Source organism: Aedes albopictus, chromosome 1 (assembly GCF_035046485.1).
Source record: "Aedes albopictus strain Foshan chromosome 1, AalbF5, whole genome shotgun sequence".
NCBI lineage: Eukaryota > Metazoa > Arthropoda > Insecta > Diptera > Culicidae > Aedes > Aedes albopictus.
This window is the reverse complement of record NC_085136.1, coordinates 250,249,142-250,272,213: the sequence shown is the minus strand read 5'-3', so window position 1 is coordinate 250,272,213 and position 23,072 is coordinate 250,249,142. Positions and strand designations below refer to the sequence as shown.

The 23,072-nt window shown below is 45.3% G+C and overlaps 1 protein-coding gene across 9 annotated transcripts in view; it reads left to right on the top strand.

Moving 5' to 3' along the window:
• Positions 1–23,072, top strand: part of LOC109400406 (polypyrimidine tract-binding protein 2) — a 1,522,650-nt gene that overhangs the window by 1,342,332 nt on the left and 157,246 nt on the right. For all 9 annotated transcript variants that reach the window (XM_062846598.1, XM_062846603.1, XM_062846594.1 and 6 more), the window contains one exon: positions 17,496–17,622. In XM_062846598.1, the coding sequence (XP_062702582.1) occupies positions 17,496–17,622 (127 nt within the window). The remainder of the gene's footprint in view (positions 1–17,495; positions 17,623–23,072) is intronic.

Below are 23,072 nucleotides of genomic sequence, written 5' to 3'. Positions count from 1 at the left end.
TGGCCACTTGAGTTGAGTATATCGCTTTTTTTCAAGAGATTTTCGTGAACTTAGGAGTTGAGGAGCACTATAGAACGCGGACAGGAACACATGCTAATTTTCGTCTATGTTAGGCAAATAATTCCACCTAAAATTGTCAGCCCCAATTTTCAGCTCCATCGTATCTTAAACAAATCCAGAGCCAGTTTTACATCAGGTGTGCTCACAACTAACAAGAGATAACCACGTACCAAGCGCCTCCACCTGTTTACTAGCTAGTTTCCACGTTCTACCGCCTCATCGTCGTCGTTTTATTACCGGTGTGTTGTCGGAGGTAGGAGTATTCCCACCTGCGTGATGCGTGTCTACCTTTTGCAGCAAAAGCTTGACGGTAATAATAGCATCGTTGCCAGCCAGCGCCGATGTTAGTTGGTTGGACTTGAACAACACTGACTAGGTACCTAGTTTCAAATGAAAGGATTCACCATCGGTACCGAGGCGAATGAATGAAAGGTGAATGGCGAAGAACAACTCGACCCGTTAGTTGCTTCTTTTACTATTCATTAACACTGATCCCGAAGTGGTTCCCGAGGGTGCTGTTTCCCAGTAGCAGAAGCAGCAGCAGACCCCGGATAACGAGCACGCAAACGGAACATGAATAGAGATACCGCAGACAACTTCTGGCGTACGGATAAGTAGGAAAATCGAGGGGAGTTTGAACTGCAAATTTACTGAAAATGCGATCGGTGTTTCAGTTATAATGTCATTGGAGTTTAAAGCGAAATTCAATTGAAGTTATGATCATTAAGTTCAATTTTACCTCAATTTCACTTTATTTAGTTATTTAGTTATTTAGTTTATCACCCAGTTCGATTATTTTTCAGTGTCAGTTTCAGTATCAGTATCAGTGTCAGTATCAGTATCAGTGCCAATATCAGTTTCAATATCAGTGTCAGTTTCACTGTCGTATCGTTATTACATCAGTTCCATTTGAGTTTCAATTGAGATTCAGTTCAGTTTCAGTTCAGTTTCAGTTCAGTTTCAGTTCAGTTTCAGTTCAGTTTCAGTTCAGTTTCAGTTCAGTTTCAGTTCAGTTTCAGTTCAGTTTCAGTTCAGTTTCAGTTCAATTTCAGTTCAGTTTCAGTTCAGTTTCAGTTCAGTTTCAGTTCAGTTTCAGTTCAGTTTCAGTTCAGTTTCAGTTCAGTTTCAGTTCAGTTTCAGTTCAGTTTCAGTTCAGTTTCAGTTCAGTTTCAGTTCAGTTTCAGTTCAGTTTCAGTTCAGTTTCAGTTCAGTTTCAGTTCAGTTTCAGTTCAGTTTCAGTTCAGTTTCAGTTCAGTTTCAGTTCAGTTTCAGTTCAGTTTCAGTTCAGTTTCAGTTCAGTTTCAGTTCAGTTTCAGTTCAGTTACAGTTCAGTTTCAGTTCAGTTTCAGTTCAGTTTCAGTTCAGTTTCAGTTCAGTTTCAGTTCAGTTTCAGTTCAGTTTCAGTTCAGTTTCAGTTCAGTTTCAGTTCAGTTTCAGTTCAGTTTCAGTTCAGTTTCAGTTCAGTTTCAGTTCAGTTTCAGTTCAGTTTCAGTTCAGTTTCAGTTCAGTTTCAGTTCAGTTTCAGTTCAGTTTCAGTTCAGTTTCAGTTCAGTTTCAGTTCAGTTTCAGTTCAGTTTCAGTTCAGTTTCAGTTCAGTTTCAGTTCAGTTTCAGTTCAGTTTCAGTTCAGTTTCAGTTCAGTTTCAGTTCAGTTTCAGTTCAGTTTCAGTTCAGTTTCAGTTCAGTTTCAGTTCAGTTTCAGTTCAGTTTCAGTTCAGTTTCAGTTCAGTTTCAGTTCAGTTTCAGTTCAGTTTCAGTTCAGTTTCAGTTCAGTTTCAGTTCAGTTTCAGTTCAGTTTCAGTTCAGTTTCAGTTCAGTTTCAGTTCAGTTTCAGTTCAGTTTCAGTTCAGTTTCAGTTCAGTTTCAGTTCAGTTTCAGTTCAGTTTCAGTTCAGTTTCAGTTCAGTTTCAGTTCAGTTTCAGTTCAGTTTCAGTTCAGTTTCAGTTCAGTTTCAGTTCAGTTTCAGTTCAGTTTCAGTTCAGTTTCAGTTCAGTTTCAGTTCAGTTTCAGTTCAGTTTCAGTTCAGTTTCAGTTCAGTTTCAGTTCAGTTTCAGTTCAGTTTCAGTTCAGTTTCAGTTCAGTTTCAGTTCAGTTTCAGTTCAGTTTCAGTTCAGTTTCAGTTCAGTTTCAGTTCAGTTTCAGTTCAGTTTCAGTTCAGTTTCAGTTCAGTTTCAGTTCAGTTTCAGTTCAGTTTCAGTTCAGTTTCAGTTCAGTTTCAGTTCAGTTTCAGTTCAGTTTCAGTTCAGTTTCAGTTCAGTTTCAGTTCAGTTTCAGTTCAGTTTCAGTTCAGTTTCAGTTCAGTTTCAGTTCAGTTTCAGTTCAGTTTCAGTTCAGTTTCAGTTTAAAGTTTTGTTTCGATCATTTCCAGGAAATCTCAAACATACTCCTTGCCCTATATCTACAGACATGTTTATATATCGAACAAAGCACAACGAATCTATCGTATATTGTTCAACTGTTGCTGCTCTTCAGAATCGACTGCATGTGAAATATTCATACGTCGATGTTGTTTACTTCAAATGAATATGTTTCCCTCGGCAGAATGTGTGTGTGCTCCTTGGCTTTTGCATTATTCGAACCGACACACGACAAGTGCAGCAGCTTCGCTTGTGATGAGTTAATTAATAGACTCAAAAGACCGGCGAAACATCGACCGACGACGTCGACGACGACGATCCAAACAAAGCAACCGAACCTCGGTATATGCCCTGTGGGAATTTTGCGGTTTCTGGCCGCAATACGACCTGGTTCGGGCTTCGATGGAGGCGGTTGGTGAATTTTTAAAATCCTATAACAGCATTCCCATAGTTCCTGGGGCTCCTTTGAACAATTGTGCTATAGTTTCCCATGGGTGGGAAGGGAGAAACGGACGAAACTGCCGACTTGATGCTAGTCATGTAAAACAAGAACGATTTTTCCGACAACGACGACGACGGCGACGACTGATAGTCGTCTGTCTGTCTTACGGTGAGGATATGCCGGCCCGGCCGCCCTGTCAGAAACGAATCATCTTAAGTGCGCCGACGACAAGGAATGCCTCGCTACATTCATCTTCCTTTTCGCAGGGAGCGGTTGTCGTCGTTTTTCGACGTCAGAGGCGACAGCTACCACTTACTTGCCTTGCCTTGTCGGGCGAAAGAATAATGCAATATTTCAGTCATTGAAACGTCGACGAGGACGACGATGGTGGTGGAAAGGGGCGACCAAACGGTGTCACCAACCACATACTCACATATTGCTCATATCAGCATATCGGTGTCACTCTTGTTGCGAGTGAAATGCGGTGAACAACGGTGCTAGGAGGGTGAAGTGTGCGATGACATGTATCGTGTGACTCCGCGACGGGTTGGAAATCGATATGCCCACTGACTGTGGGAATGTGTGGAAGAATGGGAAAAAATGACGCCGTGGAAAACAGGTGTTGGTTTTTCGGAGGCGCGAATTTGCTGTGAACAAAGGCTGAAACTTGAATGAAACTGAAATGAAAATCTACTGAATTTCAACTGAAGCTGACACAAGTCGAAGACAAAGTGAAATAAAGTGACATTGAAGTGAAAATGAAGTAAAACTGAACTGAAACTGAACTGAAACTGAACTGAAACTGAACTGAAACTGAACTGAAACTGAACTGAAACTGAACTGAAACTGAACTGAAACTGAACTGAAACTGAACTGAAACTGAAACTGAACTGAAACTGCACTAAAATTAGAAATACCGAAATGAATCAGAATCTTGATCTGTCCTTAACTGCCACAAAACCGTCAGTTCATTTGTATTAATCGATTGTACTTCAGCAAAACTTCCACCTCTCCCAATCCAAACTAACCAGACGAACGCAATCGCACTAGAAAAAAAATCTCCCATCCAGTGCAGTGCACACTTTTCTCGATTATCCAGAAGAGCGCGAAAAAGCTAAATGCACTTGAAAACTTAGTTGCCAGTGCCACTACTACTTCTCTCGCCACGGTGGTGAGAACTCAGGCAGCATTATCAGCAGCAGCATCGAATCAACCTTGGCATCGCCACCGCCACAAGGATTTTAGCAATCCTCCCGGTGTGCACCACGGTGAAAACTCTCCTTGAGTTGAGTAGGTACACCTCGTGAGCTGGCTGGCACTCGCTTAACTGTTGATTGGAAATTAGAAAATATAGGTTGCCAGGCTGCAACCTCTGTCGGAAAGTGCCCAACTATGTGCAATGCGCGCTCATAAATACTAGAACCACGCCGGAGCAAATTCAGCCAGTTTTCCACACTTGAAGAAATAAACTACCATTATTGAGGGTAGGATCCGAGGATCTCGCTAACACGCACCTCTTGACACTATTTCGCGAAGTTATCGCGTGATTCAGTGGGTTTATATGATTTTTTTTTCATTGCATTTTTGAAGTGTGAATCCTGGAAGGATTCTGCACAAAATCCTGGAAGGATTCTCCACAGAATCCTGGAAGGATTCTCCACAGAATCCTGGAAGGATTCTCCACAGAATCCTGGAAGGATTCTCCACAGAATCCTGGAAGGATTCTCCACAGAATCCTGGAAGGATTCTCCACAGAATCCTGGAAGGATTCTCCACAGAATCCTGGAAGGATTCTCCACAGAATCCTGGAAGGATTCTCCACAGAATCCTGGAAGGATTCTCCACAGAATCCTGGAAGGATTCTCCACAGAATCCTGGAAGGATTCTCCACAGAATCCTGGAAGGATTCTCCACAGAATCCTGGAAGGATTCTCCACAGAATCCTGGAAGGATTCTCCACAGAATCCTGGAAGGATTCTCCACAGAATCCTGGAAGGATTCTCCACAGAATCCTGGAAGGATTCTCCACAGAATCCTGGAAGGATTCTCCACAGAATCCTGGAAGGATTCTCCACAGAATCCTGGAAGGATTCTCCACAGAATCCTGGAAGGATTCTCCACCACAGAATCCTGGAGGGATTCTCCACAGAATCCTGGAAGGATTCTCCACAGAATCCTGGAAGGATTCTCCACAGAATCCTGGAAGGATTCTCCACAGAATCCTGGAAGGATTCTCCACAGAATCCTGGAAGGATTCTCCACAGAATCCTGGAAGGATTCTCCACAGAATCCTGGAAGGATTCTCCACAGAATCCTGGAAGGATTCTCCACAGAATCCTGGAAGGATTCTCCACAGAATCCTGGAAGGATTCTCCACAGAATCCTGGAAGGATTCTCCACAGAATCCTGGAAGGATTCTCCACAGAATCCGGTCAGGATTCTCCTCAGAATCCGGTCAGGATTCTCCAAAATCCTCTCAGGATTCTTCACAGAATCCTCTCAGGGTTCTCCACAGAATCTCTTCTCCACAGAATCCGGTCAGAATTCGCCACAGAACCCGGTCAGGATTCTCCACAGAATCCGGTCAGGATTCTCCACAGAATCCGGTCAGGATTCTCCTCAGAATCCGGTCAGGATTCTCCTCAGAATCCGGTCAGGATTCTCCACAGAATCCTCTCAGGATTCTTCACAGAATCCTCTCAGAATTCTTCACAGAATCCGGTCAGAATTCTCCACAGAACCCGGTCAGGATTCTCCACAGAATCCGGTCAGGATTCTCCACAGAATCCGGTCAGAATTCTCCACAGAATCCGGTCAGAATTCTCCACAGAACCCGGTCAGGATTCTCCACAGAATCCGGTCAGGATTCTCCACAGAATCCGGTCAGGATTCTCCTCAGAATCCGGTCAGGATTCTCCTCAGAATCCGGTCAGGATTCTCCACAGAATTTCTTCTCCACAGAATCCGGTCAGAATTCTCCACAGAACCCGGTCAGGATTCTCCACAGAATCCGGTCAGGATTCTCTTCAGAATCCGGTCAGGATTCTCCTCAGAATCCGGTCAGGATTCTCCTCAGAATCCAGTCAGGATTCTCCACAGAATCCTCTCAGGATCCTTCACAGAATCCTCTCAGGATTCTTCACAGAATCCTCTCAGGATTCTTCACAGAATTCTCTCAGGATTTTGCACAGAATTCTCTCAGGATTCTTCCCAGAATCCTCTCGGGATTCTTCACAGAATCCTCTCAGGATTCTTCACAGAATCCTCTCAGGATTCTTCACAGAATCCTCTCAGGATTCTTCACAGAATCCTCTCAGGATTCTTCACAGAATCCTCTCAGGATTCTTCACAGAATCCTCTCAGGATTCTTCACAGAATCCTCTCAGGATTCTTCACAGAATCCTCTCAGGATTCTTCACAGAATCCTCTCAGGATTCTTCACAGAATCCTCTCAGGATTCTTCACAGAATCCTCTCAGGATTCTTCACAGAATCCTCTCAGGATTCTTCACAGAATCCTCTCAGGATTCTTCACAGAATCCTCTCAGGATTCTTCACAGAATCCTCTCAGGATTCTTCACAGAATCCTCTCAGGATTCTTCACAGAATCCTCTCAGGATTCTTCACAGAATCCTCTCAGGATTCTTCACAGAATCCTCTCAGGATTCTTCACAGAATCCTCTCAGGATTCTTCACAGAATCCTCTCGGGATTCTCCACAGAATCCTCTCGGGATTCTCCACTGAATGCTCTCGGGATTCTCCACAGAATCCTCGCGAGATTCTCCACAGAATCCTCTCGGGATTCTCCACATAATCCTCTTGGGATTCTCCACAGAATCCTCTCGTGATTCTCCACAGAATCCTCTCGGGATTCTCCACAGAATCCTCTCGGGATTCTCCACAGAATCCTCTCGGGATTCTCCACAGAATCCTCTGGGGATTCTCCACAGAATCCTCTCGGGATTCTCCACAGAATCCTCTCGGGATTCTCCACAGAATCCTCTCGGGATTCTCCACTGAATGCTCTCGGGATTCTCCACAGAATCCTCGCGAGATTCTCCACAGAATCCTCTCGGGATTCTCCACATAATCCTTTTGGGATTCTCCACAGAATCCTCTCGTGATTCTCCACAGAATCCTCTCGGGATTCTACACAGAATCCTCTCGGGATTCTCCACAGAATCCTCTCGGGATTCTCCACAGAATCCTCTCGGGATTCTCCACAGAATCCTCTCGGGATTCTCCACAGAATCCTCTCGGGATTCTCCACAGAATCCTCTCGGGATTCTCCACAGAATCCTCTCGGGATTCTCCACAGAATCCTCTCGGGATTCTCCACAGAATCCTCTCGGGATTCTCCACAGAATCTTCTCGGGATTCTCCACAGAATCCTCTCGGGATTCTCCACAGAATCCTCTCGGGATTCTCCACAGAATCCTCTCGGGATTCTCCACAGAATCCTCTCGGGATTCTCCTTAGAATCCTCTCGGGATTCTCCACAGAATCCTTTCGGGATTCTCCACAGAATCCTCTCGGGATTCTCCACAGAATCCTCTCGGGATTCTCCACAGAATCCTCTCGGGATTCTCCACAGAATCCTCTCGGGATTCTCCACAGAATCCTCTCGGGATTCTCCACAGAATCCTCTCGGGATTCTCCACAGAATCCTCTCGGGATTCTCCACAGAATCCTCTCGGGATTCTCCACAGAATCCTCTCGGGATTCTCCACAGAATCCTCTCGGGATTCTCCACAGAATCCTCTCGGGATTCTCCACAGAATCCTCTCGGGATTCTCCATAGAATCCTCTCGGGATTCTCCATAGAATCCTCTCGGGATTCTCCACAGAATCCTCTCGGGATTCTCCACAGAATCCTCTCGGGATTCTCCACAGAATCCTCTCGGGATTCTCCACAGAATCCTCTCGGGATTCTCCACAGAATCCTCTCGGGATTCTCCACAGAATCCTCTCGGGATTCTCCACAGAATCCTTTCGGGATTCTCCACAGAATCCTCTCGGGATTCTCCACAGAATCCTCTCGGGATTCTCCACAGAATCCTCTCGGGATTCTCCACAGAATCCTTTCGGGATTCTCCACAGAATCCTCTCGGGATTCTCCACAGAATCCTCTCGGGATTCTCCACAGAATCCTCTCGGGATTCTCCACAGAATCCTCTCGGGATTCTCCACAGAATCCTTTCGGGATTCTCCACAGAATCCTCTCGGGATTCTCCACAGAATCCACCCGGGATTCTCCACAGAATCCTCTCGGGATTCTCCACAGAATCCTCTCGGGATTCTCCACAGAATCCTCTCGGGATTCTCCACAGAATCCTCTCGGGATTCTCCACAGAATCCTCTCGGGATTCTCCACAGAATCCTCTCGGGATTCTCCACAGAATCCTCTCGGGATTCTCCACAGAATCCTCTCGGGATTCTCCACAGAATCCTCTCGGGATTCTCCACAGAATCCTCTCGGGATTCTCCACAGAATCCTCTCTGGATTGTCCACAGAATCCTCTCGGGATTCTCCACAGAATCCTCTCGGGATTGTCCACAGAATCCTCTCGGGATTGTCCACAGAATCCTCTCGGGATTGTCCACAGAATCCTCTCGGGATTGTCCACAGAATCCTCTCGGGATTCTCCACATGACGGGCTTGGTGTTCTAGTGGCTACCGCTTCTGATTCGTATACAGAAGGTCATGGGTTCAATCCCTGGCACATCATTTTTCATCCTACTTTGTATCTTTCTATCCACTTCCTCTCTCTTTCTCTCTTCTCTACATATACAACTCATGTATATTCATATGTTCATAGCCATCGCTAGAACCAGAAACGAATTGGAAAAAAGTCGTTTCTCTCCTTTCCAATTTCCACTCACAGCACAGTGTATATAAAGCCTACAAGTTATGCGACCAAAGCGTGCTGTGCCGCTTGACCTTATTCACCTCGTTCACCACACAATCTATCACCTTACGAACACTATAAATAACCCCCTATCCATGGATCGCATCACCGACCCAACGGTGACTCCCAGATCTCCCATCCTTTCCGTCTAACAAATACCCCAGTCCGTACTGGTTGTGGGGATGCAGAGGTGCTCTCGGTCTTTAGTAGCAACAACCAGCACACTCTAACATTCCTTTCCCTTCCCAACTGACTATAAGGACGTGGCCGGCGCCGTTATTGATCCAAAAATGCATGAGCTGCTAAAATTGCACTTTGAGAATAAGTGGAGTGTCCCAGCCCTTATTCATTTGGATCTCAGTGCAATTGGTACCAGCTCAGATCAATCATGGAGGAGCAACCATTGACATGTATAGTCAGATTTGATCGTTCTTGATCGTTGATCGAGAAACCTCTCGGGATTCTCCACAGAATCCTCTCGGGATTCTCCACAGAGTCCTCTTGAGATTCTCCACAGAATCCTCTCAGGATTCTCCACAGAATCCTCTCAGGATTCTCCACAGAATCCTCGAAAGAATGTATAGACTAGAAGTCTTCGAAAGAAATTGTTCGTGGTAGAAAGTCATCTAAGGAGAGTTCTCCACGGAAAGTCCTCCAAGAAACTTGATTGTAAGAACTCTTTATTTGACTATGATTATAGCATTGTTTATTGGAAACATTCACTTTTTTACTCCGGAAGCACAGTTTGCCTCTACTTCACAATATAACAACGCCTCACAATCAAATTTAGCCTTTTGATGAGAGACTGATCTGACTGGAGTTCGACCATGACTTCGGTCTACTCAGCCTCAAAACCTCTAAACAATCCACATCCCGCTCTCAATCGACCCTTTCCCGCAAATAGGCTTTCCTTCGGCTTAGGCGACCGGCGGCGGCCGCAAAAATTGCCGACTAAAATCCTTTTAAAGCACCACCACTTAAGGCTAATATCCGTCCCGGAAAACCAAAAATCACCATCTCCCAGTGTGGAGGCGGTCGATCCGGAAATACGTACAACGAACGAATTGAAAAAAAAAAACGAAAACACCAACTTGTTGTGTTTCTTTTTCCGTGATTAATTTGGGTCAGGTCGGACCTTTTTCTCCTAGGTACCTAGCTACTGAAAAGTCTAGCTTTCTTCGACTTTTCAGTAGCCGGCTCTTACCTGTGCTGTGGGTGCCTAAAACTACCCAAAAGAAATTGTGTTCGAAACACATCCCTTGGTAACGGTCGGCTGCCGCACACATGATGAGGTTTTGCGATTTTTACTCTCGGACCGACCAAACCGGGAGGGGCGGAGGTTACGGATCGAGATAAGGATTTTCAATTTTTTCCCTTCACCAACGAGTCTAGGCTGTAACCCAGGGGTTCAGTGGTTTTGCCGGGTTTTGGATTTTTCACTTCGAACGTTGTAAAAGCGAAGAAAAAAGGTGAAAGTCTGTGTTGAAAGGTGCTGAACGATTTTTTAACTGAGGACCACTCTTCTTCGATGGGCGCTTTAAGGCCGGTTCCGGTTCGTGGCAAAATCGGGGATCCCGAGTAGAAAATGAATCGTCGTGAAGGTTGTAGAGTAGAACTACAGGTTATGGATTTGGAGGTCTGGGTCTCAGACACTGTTTCACGCCACTAGACGATTTGAGAAATTGCCTGTATGTGAGTGTGTATGTGCGTATGTATGTCCGTGAGTGTGTGTGCCATGAATGAACCAATTCCTTTGCTAGCAAATTTAAGCTTTGACTTCCTGTCAACTCTCACAAGAATTTTTGAACCCCTTTGATTGAGAATGTTTTTATAATTCCATCCCTAATTTGATATTCTCTTTTACTCGGGGTGGCACCGAAAAGCATGTGCATAAAGGTAGGGCAAATGTTTGTAATTTTTTGACTACGTGGCAGCTAAACAAAGACGTGCTCTCCCCAGTCCAAGGCAGGCCTTCTGCTCTTTGTGCTTGGTTTGTGTCTCGGTTTGGTGAGCATACATTAAGGGGTTTTAGAGGGTGGGGAGATTCAATTTCCCGGGAATTCCCACCGCAGGCGATGTCGAGGTCGTAAAAAAGCAAGACAAGTACGTGTTAGAAGACTGGTGAAAGACCGCCGGCCCGAATGAGGCTGTGGAATTTGTTTGTGGCAAAAAATTAGTATGATGGAACATGTTTTAGGACTAATAACTACTATGAGTGTTCCCTTACCGGGACTTCAGTTTAACCATGCCACAGAAGAGCCTTTACACTTTTAAATGTCGGAAAATTTCCGTCGGAAATCGTCGAACAAGCTTCTGCCATCATCATCAACATCATAGTCGGAACCAGCCCCGATAATTCCTTACTCATCAAATTCACCTACACCAGCCAACCCTCATTCTACATGGCAGTTGCACAGCCTTTATCCCTAGCTTGTACTGCTTGCAGGCACTTTTCTGTGTGCTTCGTAATGTTTCATCTTTCAATCCTTTTTCCACATCCTCGCTTCCCAGAGACCATGGATGCTATATTCGGAGCCTCCCTGCCTGAGGCAGGCGTCGGAGGAACGTTGAAAGCCACATCCTCTTTCACACACACAACTCCCCCTCCGTCGCCCCATCGCCCTAGCGTCCTCAATGGAATGTATTTACCTTTATATTATTACCATTATCATGTAAAACCACTGGGGGTGCCACCCCAACCCTTATTGTAAACGCTGCTAGGCGCATGCAGGGGTGGCAGGAATCCAAAAATTTTAATCTTTTGTTGTGAACCAACTCGCACTCCGGCGGTAGGCAGGCAGGCAGGTGGGGCTCAGGACCAGGACCAGACCATTTGTTCTGCGTTCCTTGTAGCTTGTATACCCCCGGGGCACCTGCTCTAAAATGACGATAGACTGACGACGATACACTACTGTATTGTGTAATGTAGACCAACGAGCAGAAGGAGGGGGAGGTAGACGCCTTCAGGTGGTACTAGTTTGCACGGTTTCGGCGAAGGGTTGGGCCGTTTGGACAATGTGGGTGAAATGGAATCCATCAAATAGGGGCTGATGTTGCGCTACCGATGTGTAGGGATTTCCGGCGAAAACTGACGAAACTGGGTTTTGATCGATTGGTGAGGCTTTGTTTAATGTGGGAAGATGGAGCAGGGGGAAGCAGTAGAAGAATAATCGTTAAATTTAAGGCATTGCAGGAAAATTAAGAGCTGCTCTTATAAATTTTGTTCAAGAGTTCAAGGCACATCGCTCTGTTCAAGTTCTTACCTTGGACCTTATTGTAAATGCTTCACATAGGAGACTTCCCTTGACAGGGGAAGACTTCTCCTGGGAGATTTCCCCAGGAAGACTTTCCCTGAGTTATTCACAAGTTATTCACATTTCCGTTTGGGAAACTTCCCCTTGGAGACTTTCCCTGGGAGACTTCCCCTTGGGAGAATCCCCTTGGGAGACTTCCCCTTGGGAGACTTCCCCTTGGGAGACTTCCCCTTGGGAGACTTCCCCTTGGGAGACTTCCCCTTGGGAGACTTCCCCTTGGGAGACTTCCCCTTGGGAGACTTCCCCTTGGGAGATTCCTCACAGAATTTTCCCAGGATTCTTCACAGAATCCTCGCCGGATACTCCATAGATTCCTCTCAAGAGTATTTACTCCTTTCAGGATTCTCCACAAAATCCTCTTGGGATTCTCCACAGAATCTTCTTGGGATTCTCCAAAGAATCCTCTTGGGATTCTCCACGGAATCCACTTGGGATTCTCCACAGAATCCACTTGGGATTCTCCACAGAATCCACTTGGGATTCTCCACAGAATCCACTTGGGATTCTCCACAGAATCCACTTGGGATTCTCCACAGAATCCACTTGGGATTCTCCACAGAATCCACTTGGGATTCTCCACAGAATCCACTTGGGATTCTCCACAGAATCCACTTGGGATTCTCCATAGAATCCACTTGGGATTCTCCACAGAATCCACTTGGGATTCTCCACAGAATCCACTTGGGATTCTCCACAGAATCCACTTGGGATTCTCCACAGAATCCACTTGGGATTCTCCACAGAATCCACTTGGGATTCTCCACAGAATCCACTTGGGATTCTCCACAGAATCCACTTGGGATTCTCCACAGAATCCACTTGGGATTCTCCACAGAATCCACTTGGGATTCTCCACAGAATCCACTTGGGATTCTCCACAGAATCCACTTGGGATTCTCCACAGAATCCACTTGGGATTCTCCACAGAATCCACTTGGGATTCTCCACAGAATCCACTTGGGATTCTCCACAGAATCCACTTGGGATTCTCCACAGAATCCACTTGGGATTCTCCACAGAATCCACTTGGGATTCTCCACAGAATCCACTTGGGATTCTCCACAGAATCCACTTGGGATTCTCCACAGAATCCACTTGGGATTCTCCACAGAATCCACTTGGGATTCTCCACAGAATCCACTTGGGATTCTCCACAGAATCCACTTGGGATTCTCCACAGAATCCACTTGGGATTCTCCACAGAATCCACTTGGGATTCTCCACAGAATCCACTTGGGATTCTCCACAGAATCCACTTGGGATTCTCCACAGAATCCACTTGGGATTCTCCACAGAATCCACTTGGGATTCTCCACAGAATCCACTTGGGATTCTCCACAGAATCCACTTGGGATTCTCCACAGAATCCACTTGGGATTCTCCACAGAATCCACTTGGGATTCTCCACAGAATCCACTTGGGATTCTCCACAGAATCCACTTGGGATTCTCCACAGAATCCACTTGGGATTCTCCACAGAATCCACTTGGGATTCTCCACAGAATCCACTTGGGATTCTCCACAGAATCCACTTGGGATTCTCCACAGAATCCACTTGGGATTCTCCACAGAATCCACTTGGGATTCTCCACAGAATCCACTTGGGATTCTCCGCAGAATCCTCCTGGGATTCCTCACAGAATCCTCTTGGGATTCTCCACAGAATCCTATTGGGATTTTCCACAGAATCCACTTGGGATTCTCTACAGAATCCACTTGGGATTCTCCACAGAATCCACTTGGGATTCTCCACAGAATCCACTTGGGATTCTCCATAGAATCCACTTGGGATTCTCCACAGAATCCACTTGGGATTCTCCACAGAATCCTCTTGGGATTCTCCACAGAATCCTCTTGGGATTCTCCACATAATCCTCTTGGGATTCTCTACAGAATCCTCTTGGGATTCTCCACAGAATCCTCTTGGGATTCTCCACAGAATCCTCTTGGGATTCTCCACAGAATCCTCTTGGGTTTTTCAACGGAATCCTCTTGGGATTCTCCGCAGAATCCTCTCGGGATTCTCCGCAGAATCCTCTTGGGATTCACCGCAGAATCCTCTTGGGATTATCGACAGAATCATCTTCGGATTCTCCACAGAATCCTCTTGGGATTCTCCACAGAATCCTCTTGGGATTCTCCACAGAATCCTCTTGGGATTCTCCACAGAATCCTCTTGGGATTCTCCTTAGAATCCTCTTGGGATTCTCCACAGAATCCTCTTGGGGTTCTCCACAGAATCCTCTTGGGATTCTCCACAGAATCCTCTTGGGATTCTCCACAGAATCCTCTTGGGTTTTTCAACGGAATCCTCTCGGGATTCTCCGCAGAATCCTCTTGGGATTCACCGCAGAATCCTCTTTGGATTATCGACAGAATCATCTTCGGATTCTCCACAGAATCCTCTTGGGATTCTCCACAGAATCCTCTTGGGATTCTCCACAGAATCCTCTTGGGATTCTCCACAGAATCCTCTTGGGATTCTCCACAGAATCCTCTTGGGATTCTCCTTAGAATCCTCTTGGGATTCTCCACAGAATCCTCTTGGGATTCTCCACAGAATCCTCTTGGGATTCTCCACAGAATCCTCTTGGGTTTTTCAACGGAATCCTCTTGGGATTCTCCGCAGAATCCTCTCGGGATTCTCCGCAGAATCCTCTTGGGATTCACCGCAGAATCCTCTTGGGATTATCGACAGAATCATCTTCGGAATCTCCATAAAATCTTTTCCGGATTCTCCACGGAATCTTCTCCGGATTCTTTACTGAGTCTTTTATGGATTCTCCACAAAATCCACTCGGGATTCTCCACAGAATACTCTCCGGATTCTCCACAGAATACTCTCCGGATTCTCCACAGAATACTCTCCGGATTCTCCATGGAATATTCTCCGGATTCTCCACAGAAGCTTCTCCGGACTCTCCACATAATACTTTTCGGATTCCTCCACAGAATCTTCTCTGGATTCTCCACAGAATCCACATTCTCCCACCATATTCTGTACATGATCCTTTCGAAATCTTCACAGAATCCTTCTCAATTGTCTCAAATGTCTTCCTCAACCTGTGGGCTTCGTGGCCGTGCGGTTAGCGGCGGCAGTCGTCTAGGCGTATCGTAAGCCAGGGAGTGTGGGTTCGATTCCCGCTCCAGTCGGTGGAAACTTTTCGTCAAACGAAAAATTCATCACTGGGCCACTGGGTGTTCTGTGTTGTCCGTTGTCTAGTGTAAGTGATGTGTTCAGTCTGCGCAGCCTCTGGCTGAAGACGGTGTGAATTGTCTTGTCTTGTCTTGTCTAAAACCTGGAAAAAGGTCTTTCACAATCTAGAAGAATGTCTTACACAATCTGAAAGAAGGTCTTCCACAATCTGGAAGAAGGTCATCCACAATCTGGAAGAAGGTCTTCCACAATCTGGAAGAAGGTCTTCCACAATCTGGAAGAAGATCTTCCACAATCTGGAAGAAGGTGTTTCACAATCTGCAAGAAGGTCTTCCATAATCTGGAAGAAGGTCTTCAACAATCTGGAAGAAGATCTTCCACAATCTGGAAGAAGGTCTTCCACAATCTGGAAGAAGGTCTTCCACAATCTGGAAGCAGGTTTTCCACAATCTGGAAGAAGGTTTTCCACATTCTGGAAGATTGTCTTCCACAATCTGGAAGAAGGTCTTCCACAATCTGAAAGAAAGATTTCCACAATCTGGATGAACGTCTTCCACAATCTGGAAGAACGTTTTCCACAATCTGGAATAAGGTTTTTCACAAACTGGAAGAAGGTCTTTCACAATCTGGAGGAAGGTCTTCCACAATTTGGAAGAAGGTCTTCCACAATATGGAAGAATGTCTTCCACAATCTGGAAGAAGGTCTCCTACAATCTGGAAGAAGGTCTTCCACAATCTGGAAGGTCTTCCACAATTTGGAAGAATGTCTTCCACAATCTGGAAGAAGATCTTCCACAATCTGGAAGAAGATCTTCCACAATCTGGAAGCAGGTTTTCCACAATCTGGAAGAAGGTCTTCCACATTCTGGAAGATTATCTTCCACTATCTGGAAGAAGGTCTTCCACATTCTGGAAGATTATCTTCCACTATCTGGAACAAGGTCTTCCACAATCTGAAAGAAAGATTTCCACAATCTGGATGAACGTTTTCCACAATCTGGAAGAACGTTTTCCACAATCTGGAAGAAGGTTTTTCACAAACTGTAAGAAGGTCTTTTACAATCTGGAAGAAAGTCTTCCTCAATCTGGAAGAAGGTATTTCACAATCTGGAAGAATGTCTTCCACAATCTGGAAGATGAGCTTCTATAATCTGGAAGAAGGTCTCCTACAATCTGGAAGGTTTTTCACAATTTAGAAACAAGTCTTCCACAATCTGGTAGAAGGTCTTTCACGATCTGAAAGAAAGATTTCCACAATCTGGAAGAACGTCTTCCGCAATCTGGAAGAACGTTTTCCACAATCTGGAAGAAGGTCTTTCACAACCTGGAAGAAAGTCTTCCTCAATCTGGAAGAAGGTCTTCCACAATCTGAAGAATGTCCTCCACAATCTGGAAGAAGGTCTTCCACAATCTGTAAGAAGATCTTCCACAATCCGGAAGAAGATCGTCGACTATCTTAAAAAGGCTTTCCACAATCTGAAAAAAGATCTTTCACAATCTGGATGGAGGTCTTCCACAACTTGGAAGAAAGTCTTGTACAATCTGGATGAAGATCGTCGACTATTTTGAAAATGTTTTCCTCAACCTGGAAGGTTTTCCACAATGTGAATATTTTCCACAATCTGGAAAAAGGTCTTTTACATTCTGTAAAAAGATCTGGAATAAGATCTTCCACAACCAAAAAGGTGGCTTTCATCAATCCAAAAGTAGGTCTTTCATGGTCTGGAGTAAGGTCTGCCACAACTTGGAAGAAGGCCTTCCACAATCTAGAAGAGGGTCTTCCAAAATGTAAAAAAGGTCTTTTACAATCTGAAAGAAGTTCTTTTACAATCTGGAATAAAGTCTTCCACAATCTGGCAGTAGGTCTTCCATAAGCTAGAAGATAGTTTTCCGCCATCAGTAAAAAGGTATTTCTGAAACCACAACGTGGAAAAGATCCTTTACAATCTGGAAAAAGGTCTTCCGCAATCTGAAAAAAAAAATTTCCACAATCTGAAAGAAAGTTTTCCACAACCTAAAAGATATTCCACAGCCAGGAAGAATGTGTTCCACATCTTTAAATTAGGTTTTCTATATTCTAGGAAAGAGGTATTCCACAATTGGGAAAGGTCTCCCAAATCATTTGAATACTTCTAATTTTAATGTAACTAATTGTTGGGCTCACGTGTCAAAAACAGCATTACGGAGCCGCCTGTCAAACAACACTTTCACCCATAGTTCCTAACCTTAATCGTCGTACTTTCTTTCTCATCCACAGCGAGGTAGCGACGAACTCCTCAGTCAGGCAGCAGTCATGGCACCAGCATCGGACAACAACAACCAGGACCTGGCCACCAAGAAGGCCAAGCTGGAACCGAACACAGTGATCGGCGTCGGTGCCATCAGTGAGTATCTTCTACCTACTACTTCTTCTTGTTTGAAATCAAGTTTATCGCCCAACTGGACCTGGTGACTTCTTTCATCCCATCCATCCTCCGTCCGTCAGTGACAGTGACGGGGTCTTATCCTGTCAAAACCTTCTGTTCCCAAGCAGTGTTTCTTTGATATCTCCGTTTCTCAGAGCCTACCTTACGGTAGTGAATTAATGTGTGTCAACGACGACGATGACGACGATTGGACGTGAGGTGGACCGAGCCTTATTCTGATGATAGATAAACAGACGACTCGCAGATAGACACAAGCCAGGCTGGAAATCAGGGATAGGGATGATGACAACGATGACTGGAGGCAGTTTTCCCAGAAAGTTGCTTAATTCATCGCTGTTATCATTTAATTTCCAATTCGAAAACGATTGCCCACTCCCCTCCTTCTCAGTTCGGAAAGGCGGTTTATGGTAACCCGAGTAGAAAATTACTTCAAAAGAAGGAAAACAATACCCTCGTCTCTTACCAAACGAGTATTGATTTGGATTTCCGTTTCATTTTTCCTCGGGTACCCACCACCGCCCGTGGTTGAGATTTGATCCTTTGAACGGAGATACAGTTCGGCCAGAAGACAGTCAGTCGGTGATGAGGGGAAAGGGATCGAAACCGATGTTTTATTCATCGTTTATTGTTTGTACGACCGACGATGGTTGCGCTCTACTCTGCTGGACTACACTATACTAGGTGGTATTATCGAGATGGAGGAGGAGCAACGCGCCGCAGCAAGACAAAGTTCGATTCGAGATCGGAAAGTTTGCGCCCGAAGTGGATTGAATCGGTTTCGGATGATAGGGCTATGTGGCTTGGAGGAAGACGGATGGTAGTTTATGTTGTGCTAATTTGACGGGCATTAATATTTATTTGTCAGATTGGCCGGAGGAGAAGGAAAATTCGCTGGAGTGGAAGAATGGGACGAGTGATGACAATTAGCACTGGAGTCGATGAATTCGTGTCAATAGAGATAGAAACGCGTAAACGGCTGTCGGGAGTGATAATCTAATGACGGTATTAAGCGCTTTGTAGGCGATGGTTAGTCGTGAATTATTGATGTTAAAATCGTAGAGATAGGAGAGACTACTTTTTAATGTTTTCTTACTGAACATTTTCCTCTGAAAGTTGTGAAAATTCTCACGGAAAGTTGTAGAAACCTTCCACGGGAAATTGTAGAAACTTTCCAGAAATTCGTTGGAATTCCTTCCAGGAATTCGTCGGAATTCCTTCCAGGAATTCGTCGGAATTCCTTCCAGGAATTCGTCGGAATTCCTTACAGGAATTCGTCGGATCTCCTTGCAGGAATTCGTCGGAATTCCTTACAGGAATTCGTCGGAATTCCTTACAGGAATTCGTCGGAATCCCTTACAGGAATTCGTCGGAATTCCTTACAGGAATTCGTCGGAATTCTTTACAGGGATTCGTTGGTATTCCTTACAGAAATTCGTTGGAATTCCTTACAGAAATTCGTTGGAATTCCTTCCAGGAATTCGTTGGAATTCCTTCCAGGAATTCGTTGGAATTCCTTCCAGGAATTCGTTGGAATTCCTTCCAGGAATTCGTTGGAATTCCTTCCAGGAATTCGTTGGAATTCCTTCCAGGAATTCGTTGGAATTCCTTCCAGGAATTCGTTGGAATTCCTTCCAGGAATTCGTTGGAATTCCTTCCAGGAATTCGTTGGAATTCCTTCCAGGAATTCGGTGGAATTCCTTCCAGGAATTCGTTGGAATTCCTTCCAGGAATTCCTTGGAATTCCTTCCAGGAATTCGTTGGAATTCCTTCCAGGAATTCGTTGGAATTCCTTCCAGGAATTCGTTGGAATTCCTTCCAGGAATTCGTTGGAATTTCTTCCAGGAATTCGTTGGAATTCCTTCCAGGAATTCGTTGGAATTCCTTCCAGGAATTCGTCGGAATTCCTTACAGGAATTCGTCGGATCTCCTTGCAGGAATTCGTCGGAATTCCTTACAGGAATTCGTCGGAATCCCTTACAGGAATTCGTCGGAATTCCTTACAGGAATTCGTCGGAATTCTTTACAGGGATTCGTTGGTATTCCTTACAGAAATTCGTTGGAATTCCTTACAGAAATTCGTTGGAATTCCTTCCAGGAATTCGTTGGAATTCCTTCCAGGAATTCGTTGGAATTCCTTCCAGGAATTCGTTGGAATTCCTTCCAGGAATTCGTTGGAATTCCTTCCAGGAATTCGTTGGAATTCCTTCCAGGAATTCGTTGGAATTCCTTCCAGGAATTCGTTGGAATTCCTTCCAGGAATTCGTTGGAATTCCTTCCAGGAATTCGTTGGAATTCCTTCCAGGAATTCGTTGGAATTCCTTCCAGGAATTCGTTGGAATTCCTTCCAGGAATTCGTTGGAATTCCTTCCAGGAATTCGTTGGAATTCCTTCCAGGAATTCGTTGGAATTCCTTCCAGGAATTCGTTGGAATTTCTTCCAGGAATTCGTTGGAATTCCTTCCAGGAATTCGTTGGAATTCCTTCCAGGAATTCGTTGGAATTCCTTCCAGGAATTCGTTGGAATTCCTTCCAGGAATTCGTTGGAATTCCTTCCAGGAATTCGTTGGAATTTCTTCCAGGAATTCGTTGGAATTCCTTCCAGGAATTCGTTGGAATTCCTTCCAGGAATTCGTTGGAATTCCTTCCAGGAATTCGTTGGAATTCCTTCCAGGAATTCGTTGGAATTCCTTCCAGGAATTCGTTGGAATTCCTTCCAGGAATTCGTTGGAATTCCTTCCAGGAATTCGTTGGAATTCCTTCCAGGAATTCGTTGGAATTCCTTCCAGGAATTCGTTGGAATTCCTTCCAGGAATTCGTTGGAATTCCTTCCAGGAATTCGTTGGAATTCCTTCCAGGAATTCGTTGGAATTCCTTCCAGGAATTCGTTGGAATTCCTTCCAGGAATTCGTTGGAATTCCTTCCAGGAATTCGTTGGAATTCCTTCCAGGAATTCGTTGGAATTCCTTCCAGGAATTCGTTGGAATTCCTTCCAGGAATTCGTTGGAATTCCTTCCAGGAATTCGTTGGAATTCCTTCCAGGAATTCGTTGGAATTCCTTCCAGGAATTCGTTGGAATTCCTTCCAGGAATTCGTTGGAATTCCTTCCAGGAATTCGTTGGAATTCCTTCCAGGAATTCGTTGGAATTCCTTCCAGGAATTCGTTGGAATTCCTTCCAGGAATTCGTTGGAATTCCTTCCAGGAATTCGTTGGAATTCCTTCCAGGAATTCGTTGGAATTCCTTCCAGGAATTCGTTGGAATTCCTTCCAGGAATTCGTTGGAATTCCTTCCAGGAATTCGTTGGAATTCCTTCCAGGAATTCGTTGGAATTCCTTCCAGGAATTCGTTGGAATTCCTTCCAGGAATTCGTTGGAATTCCTTCCAGGAATTCGTTGGAATTCCTTCCAGGAATTCGTTGGAATTCCTTCCAGGAATTCGTTGGAATTCCTTCCAGGAATTCGTTGGAATTCCTTCCAGGAATTCGTTGGAATTCCTTCCAGGAATTCGTTGGAATTCCTTCCAGGAATTCGTTGGAATTTCTTCCAGGAATTCGTTGGAATTCCTTCCAGGAATTCGTTGGAATTCCTTCCAGGAATTCGTTGGAATTCCTTCCAGGAGTTCGTTGGAATTCTTTCCAGGAATTCGTTGGCATTCCTTCCAGGAATTCGTTGGAACTCCTTCCAGGAATTCGGTGGAACTCCTTCCAGGAATTCGTTGGTGTTTTTTCAGGAATTCATTGGAATTTCTTCCAGGAATTCGTTGGCATTCCTTCTAGAAAATTCTGCAGCGAAGCTGCCATAGTTATTACAGCGAAGCCTTCCAAGCTTCTGCTGCGAAGCCTTCCGAGCTTCTGCTGCGAAGCCTTCCGAGCTTCTGCTGCGAAGCCTTCCGAGCTTCTGCTGCGAAGCCTTCCGAGCTTCTGCTGCGAAGCCTTCCGAGCTTCTGCTGCGAAGCCTTCCGAGCTTCTGCTGCGAAGCCTTCCGAGCTTCTGCTGCGAAGCCTTCCGAGCTTCTGCTGCGAAGCCTTCCGAGCTTCTGCTGCGAAGCCTTCCGAGCTTCTGCTGCGAAACCTTCCGAGCTTCTGCTGCGAAGCCTTCCGAGCTTCTGCTGCGAAGTGTTCACAAGGTTCGGCTGAAAAGTCTTTCACTCTTTGTTCCGTAATTTCCCCCTTCCAGTCTACATCCATTAGCTAAATCAAAACCCACAGTTTAAAAGCACATCATAATTCTCGCCACTTCGCTTGAAAAACGATAAATCAAAAACCCACGTCGCCGGGCCGTTGAAACAAACATGTTTTCCCGGGCTCTCGCCGGCACGCTTCGCCGAAAGGCCGACCATAATCATAAATCATCAACCCTGGCTCGAGGTATAAAGAATCCTTCTTTTCGGGGGTCTCTCCTTGGCGTTTTTGTTGCCACCACCGTCGAACGAAAGTGCAAATGGTCACCGTGGTAGCAATCTCATTTCAAAGGATGCGGTTCGGGCTTTGATTTCGGCTCTCGGAAGAGTAAATAAATATTAAGTGGGCACACGAAGTGTAAGTGGATCTGGCATGGTAACAACCCGTCCGTCGTCACCGAGGACCCGAAATTAGATTTATACTAATCGCAGATTCGCTTTTCTTAGGACATTTTTTATCTTCAAGAGGACATGAAAGGATAACCAGGAAGGATTTTGCCTTCGTGACCCGCCACAGCCTAGATTTATGTCTTATTAAGGATCATGGTTAATATTTATGAATTTGAAGATTAAATCTTCTTCTGTGACAGAAGCAGAACTGTCCGGAATTCCAGGTTAACCAAATCGTTGCCCGGAGGGGAAGGGAAATCTACATCCCCGTACATTTTTTTCCCGTTTGGTCCTCACTAATGATCTCCTGTGGCTCGTACCTACTCAATTCCTGGTCCTCGGTGGGACAACAGGTGTATCCCAAGAGGGGCAGGACGCTGATGATGACGTGAGAGCACATATAAGTCATGCCTTTCAGGAAGAAGCACACAGCACAGGTACCTAGTCGTCGGGGTCGCACAATAGCTCGGGGGCTAGGACGAGGAGGTCGCCGTAAAGGGAATTACACGTGTAACCTAATGTCGATTTAGGATAAAAGCCTTCAACCGGCCCCTCACACCGCGTTGGTTGGTAAAAGGACATGTATGTGGAGCGCAAAGCGAGGGGAACGAAGGAGGGATCGGGAAAATGGCTGCGATGACAACGCACGATGACGCCTTTAGGCCGGAGATATATGATAATGGTCTTTGGTCGTATTTTCTTAGATACAGAGGAACAGAGTGGCGGCGACGAACCGAAGGAAGCCAAACCCAGCAAACCGGAAATGGGCAGATTTGTCACCGGGGCAATCCGTGGTTCGGGTTAGGCTGGTTGTGGCTTAAAAAGGGTTCTTAGATAGTATG